Raw genomic sequence first — 10,616 nt, 5'->3', positions numbered from 1 at the left:
TTGAATTTTGGCTCGTGCAGTTCTCCTCGTTTTATGTCGCTATTGGCTGGAGAGGCAACAGTCTACGCTACTTGACCCGCCTCTCTCTGTGTTATGAACCGTTTCCTTAAACGCTTGGATTCCTCTACAGCGGTGTTTTATTTATCGTATTATATCTCTAGCCATATGCACGTAGTTCATCGAGCTGTCGATGGTCTTTCCATAGCCAAAAACGGTACGTAAACACAGTTTAAGATCAGTTACGCTGGGTGTTTTAGCCATGAGAGCCAAGTGAAAGTGATGTCGACATAGCTGTGAAGCCGCTGTATGATAGATAAATATTTCTGACTGATACATAATGGCATAACATGAATCACTTTGTTTCTTGCTGCTGTTTGTTTGTGACTGATACCCAAATACATTTCATCATTCCGTAACCGATGCGTGCCACAGTGTTCAATTAGGAATATTTACTTTATTTTATTCAAATAGGTAGCCTACTGGTTGCAGATTGTGGCTTTCAAAACAAGTAACGTTAGATTGTATATTGTGAATTATAAATTGTGTGTTTTATATTTCAATCGATTTAAAAGCTTTTTTTTTCGGTTTCTTAGAGGGATTGTATAATACAGACACTGTGCCGTCCATATATATATATATGTATGTGTGTGTGTGTGTGTGTGTGTGTGTGTGTGTGTAGTCTCTACTAGGCATTTGTTTGATGAGTAGGTAGGTTGCCATGGTAACTGCCAATCAAGCCTATATGACTTTCTATAGGATTTCGCACTGCTTTATTTTATCTAGTGCCATTGTAGCCCACAGGATCTTGCTGGCTTTTTATGTCCACAAAAGCATATTGATGTCAGTAACAATTATGCGAACCGACAAGCCGTGTACCAACAAGTATTATATTAAAAGTAAAAGTCCATGAGGGTTCTGTGGTGAAGACACTTGATTGTCTTTGTTTGCAGTGCAAGCAGGCTACGATTTAAATTTACCCACGTGATCCCATCTTATGACATGCCGTTTTCTGTTGGTCGCCATGGAAACCAGAAGCATCAGCCAATCAAAAAACAGTGCCTGCCTATTATTATTCCACAGAGAAATAAAGAAACTGCTTTGTCTGCACTGTTGCGTTTATCAGAGTTCATCTGACACATATAAATACAACTATATTTTGTCAGTGTAGAGTATTATTATTATTTTATTACTAAATTACTATTACTAAATTATTTTATTACTAAATTATTTAATTAATTAACCATTTATTTTTTTCTTTTAAAGTGCCCCTATTATGGATTTTTGAAAATGACCTTTCATGTAGTGTGTAACATAGCTCTAAGTGAATGAAAACATCCTGCAAAGTTTCAAATCTGAAAGTGCACCGTATATAAAGTTATTGTCTTTCAAAAGTAAGAATCGACTCTGAGTCAATGAAATGAATTGTTTTTCAAACGAGTCATAAGCTGTTTCGTTGTGATGTCAAGACGAAACATTAGCATATTGCCCGCCCACTTATTGCGCGCAGACACCAGGGAAAACTTGAACCTCAAACAGGGGTTGTGTTTGAGGTTCCCCCCTAATATTGGTAGGTTTAGGATTAGTTGTGGGGGAGGGGTTAGGATTAGGGGAGGGGTTAGGATTAGGCAATCAGGTACTGACTTCAACGAGGGGGGTAATAATTTGGCAGGGGGTCGAAATTCGGCACAACACCTGCAGCTGATTCCTGTGGACACTGGATAGCATCATGTCGAGAAGACGCTGTGCTCTACAATGTGAAGGTAAAGCTAGTTTTTTTTACACTGCCCAAGGATGAGGATGTGAAGAATCAGTGGTTAAAATTATTCTAAACCACGATACCAGCAGTATAATCCTAAACTTTTGCTGTGTTCCCTTTATTTTACTGAAGACTGCTTCTCAAATCTCAGTGTTCAATGCAGGATTCGAAAATCACTTGCTCTTGAAAGATGGTGTTCAAAACACTTAGTTTTGAGTTTTATATTGTGTAGGTCTCCTGCTAACTGTTTAACTCACATTATTACTGTCTAACTGAAATCCTTCTGCTAATCAGTTGTGGGCCACTATTACCTAAAACTGTCTATTAATGCAGATTGTCCGTCGTTCTCACTACTTTGAGGAAAGATTAAGCATGGAGCAAGATTTGTTTTACCAACGTTCTATGTTATATCAGTCATTCACGTTAGAGCTCGGCTAATGTATGCACTGTTATTGATACAGTTTCCACATGTTCACCGCAATAAATTAGAAAAATACTCTGTAAATAAATAAGTAGGCCTACAAGTAAAATAATCGGTTTATTGATGGACATGCACTTGTTAATGCTGATGGTGAGGAATTACAGGTGCAACATCTCATAATGTGCCTCAAACTGAGTAGTGTATCACTAAGAAACGTCCTGCTCGAGTTGTCCTTGCGATGGAGGTTTGGGTTGGATGAATAGACCTAGTTCTTCCAGTATTTTATCATCGGACTCGCGCTCGGATTGATATGGTAAAATCGACGACGACGTCATTGTACGTTACTGTGTTTAGTTTACGGTGTAGGAAGCCTCAGGACACGCAGAGCTGACATTGTTATGGCAATGGACATTTTTGTTTTCAACATGCGCGCTGCACGCGGTAGACCAATCACAACAGACTGAGCTGTCTTGGCCAATCAGAGCAGAGTAGTTCGCGGAAAGGCGGGATTTAGAGAGATTGATTCATCTGACAAGTCTTTTGAGAATCATTGAAAATGTGGTGATGTGCAAATGTATATTATGAGAAAATGAAACTCCAAAACAACATTAGGAAACTTTAAAATAGCATAATAGGGGCACTTTAACAACAAAATTGAGCATTCATGACAGAGCATTCTTGAATTTCAGGCAAGCCTGAACATGTAGATAATGACCGATTACAGTAAATGAGCCGTGCATCATGTTAGACCACACAGAACACAGAGCCTCCTTCTGTGATCATTCAAGCCTTTGTTTTGCAGTGTTTAAAACACAGTGTGATTTTGACCTTTTAGCTGTTGCTCTCGACAAATGAGGAACTACAAAATCTGGAAGTGGTGCTATGGCTCTCGGAGTTGACAAGGCTTTATTAGACACCTCTTCGCAGATGGAGAACAAGAGCTATGGGAGGTGGAAGACCAGGACCCCAGAGTTTATTCGCAGCGGTCACTCTAAACCTCTCAGTCAAAGGGCAGTTGAGAGGACAAGGTCTTCAAATGTCCTGGGGACCAAAGACTCAGACACAGAGAGGAGTGGCTGCAAAAAGACAGTCACAATGGCACCTGTTTCCAGGTATATGACAGACAGAAGCCTCTATACCATGAGAAAACCACTGATCTCCACACAATGCCAGATTCCCATCCTGAAGAACTCATCCACACATGAAGACTCAGAGATGGTAAGAATCTAATGACGCAGTTCATGTTGAACCAGGAACTATTTACTAACACTATTTACTAACTGAAACAATAAAAGAGCATTATATTGCTTTATTTCTTTCTGAACTTTGAAATGCTAGTCTTATATAGGGCTCCAGACTGCAACTACAATTTTTTTAAATAAAACAACAATATTTTTCAATTAGTTTGGAAAGCTTTGTGTGTCCAAATGTTAAGAGTGCGAACCAGTGTTTCCTGCAGACAGCAACAAACACAGCACAAGCTGTGTTGTCCGATTCGCAAACTGTTGTTTTTTTGTTTTGTTTTTTTATCAGTGAGATTTGTGAATCTGTTTCAAACTTGTTTGTGAGTTAGTGGTTTGAATCATATTAATTTAGTCAGTGAATGTTCAAAGCTATTACTGAGCCACAACTGACTCCATCACTGAACCACAAGTCGTTATTTTTGGTTATGTCTGAATCGAAATGAACCAGAAATTGTTACTTCTAATTAAAGATACATATTCGCAATTGTGTTTGATGTTCTAAATGTTATTTTAAAATAGATATTTACAAAACTTATATTATTGGTTATGGTTTAGTATATAGTAAGACCCAATTGTAATGTTTGGGAACTTGGAAACTTGTTAAAACAATATACACACTACTGTTTTTTGCATTAAATTGATCAAAACTGTTTCAACATTGATAATAATAAGAAATGTTTAATGAGCAGCAAATCATCATATTAGAATGATTTCTGTAGGATCATGTGACGCTGAAGACTGGAGTAATGATGCTGAAAATTCCGCTTTTCTGTGAAATATTAATATATAGAAAGTTATTTAAAATTGTAATAATATTTCACAGTATTACTGTTTACTGTATTTTTAATCAAATAAACTTAGCCTCGGTGAGCAGAAGAGACTTCTTTCAAAAACATGAAAAAATCTTACTGGCCCCAAACATTTGAATGGTAATGTTTGTTTAATAAAAGGAGCCAATGACTTTCTGGTTATGTTTTAGTCTACATCCCAGGATTTCCTATTAACATTTCCTTTTTTTCCCTCCTCAGATCAGTTACAAAGCAGGTTCCTCTAAAGAAAAGGACAAAAGTCTGGCCAAAGAGTCATTCAGAAGGATCACACAAGCTTCTCCATATTATAAATCCTCCCCCGCATTATCCAGAGAAGACCTGGATACTTCCATGAATGTATCGGACCTTAGACTAGGGTCATGTGATGAGGATCCTATTTTTACCACTTCAGCTGCCAAACGCAGTCTGTCCAGTCCCCATTCAGCTTCCTTGAGCCTTACAGAACCCCCAGTGCCTAAGTGGATGTCCACTCCTAGAAGCACCTCTCACTTGTCCAATCATATGTCTCGTTTCACGAGAAAAGTAAAAACAAGAACAGGTGAGATGATGGACACAGGAAGAGATTCTTTTCTTAACACAGGATCTTCTGAGTTTTATAGTAAGAACCATCAACGTGGGTTCAAACACATGTCGCCTCATCAGGCCAACTATTGGGCCTGTGCCATCCCCAACTCCATGCCACCCTCCCCAAACCGCAATTCCCCCAGCTGGGATCCTGAAAAGGAATACCAGGCACTCCTGGACTACACATACCCTCTGAGACCCAACATCACAGGCACATGGGGTTCACCAGATGGAGATCTTCTCTCACAAAATGATCCGTTGTTGCAAGACTCAGGCATTGAGTTGGACCGCTTTTTCAGCTCTTCCACCCTGTCCTGTTTGGACCTATCTCATTCAGGGACTCAGCAGAGATGCTTTAGTCCAGGAACAGGTCGAAAGTCAACTGAGTTTCCAGCTCTAAACCAATCACGCTCAAAGTCCTCAGATGGTGTCATGTCCAGTAGCCTGTACTCCTCACTAGACCAAACTGGCTTGTCAATTGAGAGTCTTGATTGCGACGGGAAGCCAGGGGGTCATTACCGTAAATTTGGCATCTTCTCAACTTTCAGATCTGTCCCCAATTTCATTAGTTCAACACTCGTCCTTCCCCGTCGTAATTCGCAAGACGAGTTAGATGAAGAGTTCCTTCGCCTACCAGAACATCTACAGGAACTTCAGGTGCTTTCACAGCAACTGAGGGACATTAGTGACCAGATAAGCCAACCGGCCATCACCAGCTGGGAATCCCTGGAGAGTGAGATTACCTCCATCAGATCACCAAGGGTTCAAGAAGGAAAGCATGAACCATTGATGGAAGAAAGGGGTGATGAAGACATTGAGGCGAGGAGGGGATCTGTTTCTGAAGTACCTCTTACACCTGAGGATCATTTAGAGAAAGCAAAGGAGCCTGCTGCCAGAATCCAGATGATTAGTCAAGACGTGAATAGAAGGAACCTGAGGGAGGTGGAAGCTATTATGAATCAGCTGAGCGGATTGTCAATGTCAGAGCTTCAGAGGACAATACAAACAGACCAGGATGAATATGAGACCCAGGAGTCACTAATGCAGCACATACAGGTGAGTAGACTTTTTTCTCGTGATTGCAAAATTCTGAGATTGCCATGAATTTATGAGGACTGTTACATCCTTTCTCAACAGTTATTTTGCTCAAACCTAGAAAAGCTGATTCAGTGGCTGCACAAGGTGGTAGAGAAAGTAGATTTTCTATCTCCTCCCATGGTTGAATTGGAGAGCGTCAAAGCCTCCTTGGCTGACTACAAGGTTTGTAAACTACAATACCATTCAAAAGTTTAGGGTCAATAAGATTTTTTTTTTTTTATTGAAAGAGAGTAATATGTTTTTTCCCAAAGATACATTAAATTGATCAAAAGTGAAAGTAAAGACATTTATGATTTTACAAAAGACTTCTGTTTCAAATAAATGCTGTTCTTTTAAACTTTCTATTAATCAAAGAAAATAATTACAAGTAGGCCTATATTAAAAAAAAAAAAATTAAGAATCAGAACTGTTTTCAACTCTGATGATGATAAGAAATGTGTCTTGAGCAGCAAATCAGCACATTAGAATGATTTCTGAAGGATCATGTAACACTGAAGACTGGAGTAATGATGCTGAAAATTCAGCTTTACCATCACAGGAATAATTCAATTTTAAAAGATATTAAAAATAGAAAACGGTTGTTTCAAATTGTAATAATATTTCACAATATTACTGTTATTACAGTTTTTTTATCAAATAAATGCAGCCATGGTGAGCATAAAAAACTTATTTCAAATACACAATGGCCTGGTTTCACAGACAGGGCTTAGATTTAGCCAGGATTAGGTCTTAGTTCAATTAGGACATTTAATTTGCTCTTTAAACATGCCTTTGAAAAAACAAAACATTACTGGTATGCATCTTGAGGCAAAACAATGGCACTGACACATTTTAAGATATGTCAGTGCAAGTTGCTTTCAGTTAAAACAGCTTAAACATGCATTTTAGTCTGGGACTAGCTCAAGCCTTGTCTGTGAAACCGGGCAGAAAAAGCTTACTGACCTCAAACTTTTGAATGGTAGTGTATATGCATCTAATAACAATAAGAAATAATAATTTTATTCCAAAAGAAGTACATTAAAAAAATACATAACTGCATCACATGATATTTTTCAGAGTTTTCAGGAAGAAGTTCAGGCTCATAAGCCCCTCACAACAGATGTTCTTCAGACTGGAGAGATGCTTTTGCATTGCATGAATTCAGCCTCTCCGTGTGAGTCTTATTAGCTCTATCAAACTATAATACAATAAGATAATATAATTGTTTTTTACATAACAGCAAAAACATCTCTCTACAATTCAGCTGCTGTACTGAATACTGAATTAGCACGACTCCTTTTAATGGAAGGGAAAAGCTGCATTTTGTTACTGAACCCTCCGTTGTGGCTCCATAGCTGTGGAGTGAAATTATCTATCTATAAATTACAGAAACGTCTGTCTGTCTGTCTGTGCGTAGCATTTTTTCTGAGTTCACTGTGTAACCTGCTCCCTGAATCGTCGCGCTTATTCATTTGTGGATGTTAACTGAATCTGTAAGTCACCTACGCTGTTTACTTCGGTATATCTATCTATAAATTACTGGAACGTCTTTCTGTCTGTGTGTGTGTGTGTTATTCGCATATCTCTCGAACCGTTAGTCCGATGGATTTTAAACTCGACAGGTGTCTTGCTACAGGCATGAGTAAGTGCAGTGTCAAGTTTGACATTGTTTGGATTAGAAATGCAAAATATATCGGTAAATATATATCGGTAAAAGAAGCATTTGCCGCTGTAGCCGCTGGCCACTCCCCCTCTCACACTGACACTGAGTGAGCACAGCTGGCCACTCCCCCTCTCACACACACACTCAGTGAGCACAGCGCAGGACCAGAGACAGAGAGGGTTGAAGAAAGCAGCGGAGCTTAAGTAGCGTTTTCTCAGAGTTCACTGTGTAGCCTAATCCCTGAATCGTGTAGTTACATTTTCCACATTTATTGTATGTCATTATGTCAGTATCAGTATTTGCTTTCTACCATGCACAAATAAAAATGTCACTGAACTTTTGCTGTGTAATTGTAACAATGAGCACTCAAATACACCAAACCAACAATTACTAAAAACACACACAAAAACTGATTTTGCACGGGCACTTTTGCACTGCTCCCTGAATCGACGCGCTTATTCATTTGTGGATGTTAACTGAATCTGTAAGTCAGCTATGCTGTTTACTTCTGAATATTATATTTCATTCTGGTGCGCTTAACGTTATCGCTACTGTGTAATAGTAGCCTATGCTATTCACCAACTAAACATATCCTATTCAATGCGTTCACAGTCTCTTTCACGGGCATCATTTGTAGTTGCCTATTCACAAACTGTTTGCTCAAGCATAGTGTTTTCTCGGAGTTCACTGTGTGTTTTCTACCATGCACAAATAAAAATGTCACTGAACTTTTGCTGTGTAATTGTAACAATGAGCACTCAAACACACCAAACCAACAATTACTAAAAACACACACAAAAACTGATTTTGCACGGCCATTTTGCACTAGTATTTTAAATTAGAAGAAGCATTAGAGCGTTTTATCTTTGTTTCTTGATCATTCGGTACACTTCCACAAGTGTCTACAGCTTCTCAGTTTTGGACATGTTGTGCAGTGTAACCCAATACTCACAGTCACATAGGACAGAAACAGGAAACGCTCTGCTTGGAGAATGCGGTCATGCATGCATGAATTAGAGAGCAGTGCTGTTACCTAGCATTCTCCATTTCTGCATTCACATCAAGAATTAACACCATTACTTTCGTCAACACATCACTAGTATTTAGATGTTCTCATACTGCTGCTCATATATATATTTTTCTGATCCTACAGTTCTGAAAGACACACTGGTGCTAATAGAGAGGCAGTCTCACACACTGGAAACTCATTCAGAGTATCTTTTCTCCTCTATTCTGTCAGCCATGGACTGCCTCACTGACCCCAGATCTGAGGAAGCATCAGGTAATGATCTACTATTATAGTGCCCTCTAGTCTAGTGTCATCACATGGTTATATTACTATAAATGGATGACTGAATATGCTGCAGTGATGACATTTTTTTTGTTGGCCAACATCGAAGTTGAATAGAATTTTGGATTATTGCAGAAAATAAGCTTCGTGACCTGTTGTTTTGTGATTCTGTTTTATTCATCATGATCATAATTTTGTAAGAATTTTGATGCCTAAAAACAATGGCAGAAGTAAAAAGCTATTGCGATTAATGATGCGTTCACGTCGTGTCGTAATTACAAAGCTTGTATTAACCACAGACTTTATTTCAGGCATTTAACCAAAAACCCATTGACTTCAGGACGATGGAAGCTGAAGTGCTAAAATTCAGATTTCTGGGTTTTGGTCTACAAAAATATTTCCTCCCTGCAGCACTCTATTTCAATTCCTACAATATACAGTTCATTATTCACATTTCCCCCCATGACTTTAGCCTCTTTTGATTGTTAAAAGTGCCGCATAACTTTTTTCACTCTTTCTCCACAGAAGGAATTTCCTGAGAATTATTAGGAATCTGGGAAGGCAAATATCTGGTCCGCACACTGTTTTCACTGAGACGTATTTTTTGGGTGTTTTCACATGAAAAACACTTATAACTTGACTCATGTCACCATTATCTTTGTTTTACATGCTTACTGTATCCAGAACTGGTGTTATGTGCTGTCACATGCTTGAGTTATCTGTCACAATATACGTAGAACTTTTCACTTTTTGTTTTTTTTACATACCAGCTAATTATTGGCTGTCTATACATACAGTAGTCAACATTTGAAGTGGATCAAAACCTTTCATCAAAGTTAAACATGAATTTTGAACAATACCCATTCTTGTCTTAGGACAACGTTTGATGAATTTTTTTGATCCACTTCAAATGTTGACTACTGTATTTGAACATATTAATGTCAGAAAATGTCCTGAGATGGCCTAATTTAGTAATACTGTTCAGCTCTGTGAAAGAGGTGCACATATGTGCCAATCATGATTGTGATCTCAGATTATTATTACCTTATTAAGTTTTAATGGAGGACAGCCCAGCCTTCATTAGCATCTCTGCAGCTTTAGTTTCCCTTCTGAGTAACTTGTGCCTCGAAAATGTATTGCATTTTTTGACTGATTATTAGTGTCAGTAATGGTATAATGATGAATATATGAATAATCTGTTGGATGAGCATTCATACCTGACTGTTCACCCAAAAATGAAAATGGTCATCAATTACTCACCCTCATGACATTCTAAAACTGTGTGACTTTCTTTTGTTGAATGTAAACGCGTGTCTCAGTGTTGTTGTTGATTTTCTCTACACGATATAAGTCAAAGGGGTCCAATGTTGTGCAGTTACCAACATTGTTCAAATATCTTCTTTTGTGTTCCACAGAAAAAAAAGAAAGCATAGAAAGACATGAGGGTGAGCAGACGATGACAGAATTTTCACTTATGTATGAACTAAATGTATGAAGGGTGAAAGCATTGTCAGTATGTTAACATTTGGAGTTGTCAAAGGAACAAAATGCAAAAAATAAATTATGGTGCATAATGCATGTGGAATGGATTCAGCTGAAAGAATGTGACGGCAAACTAAAAACCTTGAGGCAGAAAGTTTTGGAGAACTTCAGCTGTAGAGATCACAGACTGATGTGTAACTGTTTTGCATTTATGTATAAAACAACTTTTTAACAATAAACGGTGTCCTTTTTGATAGTTTTCTTGTTTTTGTCTTGTTTTTTTAGTTA

At 38.2% G+C, this 10,616-nt stretch overlaps 1 protein-coding gene across 5 annotated transcripts; it reads left to right on the top strand.

Annotated features, from left to right (window-relative positions):
- The first annotated feature begins 46 nt into the window (after positions 1-46).
- Positions 47-10,584, top strand: cep68 (centrosomal protein 68). 5 transcript variants are annotated; one of them, XM_082153823.1, is made up of 7 exons: positions 48-214; positions 3,013-3,395; positions 4,450-5,871; positions 5,953-6,075; positions 6,970-7,066; positions 8,709-8,837; positions 9,375-10,584. In XM_082153823.1, the coding sequence occupies exons 2-7, from the start codon at positions 3,060-3,062 to the stop codon at positions 9,383-9,385; spliced, it is 2,118 nt and encodes a 705-aa protein (XP_082009949.1). In that variant the 5' UTR covers positions 48-214; positions 3,013-3,059; the 3' UTR covers positions 9,386-10,584. The 5 variants fall into 5 exon arrangements, 4 of the variants coding, with proteins under 4 accessions (XP_082009949.1, XP_082009948.1, XP_082009950.1 ...); XM_082153822.1 differs by having other exon boundaries at positions 9,372-10,584; XM_082153824.1 differs by having other exon boundaries at positions 9,158-10,584.
- Positions 10,585-10,616: the final 32 nt, after the last annotated feature.

Source organism: Leuciscus leuciscus, assembly GCF_965113295.1.
Source record: "Leuciscus leuciscus genome assembly, chromosome: 22".
NCBI classification, from domain to species: domain Eukaryota; kingdom Metazoa; phylum Chordata; class Actinopteri; order Cypriniformes; family Leuciscidae; genus Leuciscus; species Leuciscus leuciscus.
The sequence above is the reverse complement of the archived record's forward strand: the minus strand, read 5'-3'. Positions and strand labels throughout refer to the sequence as shown.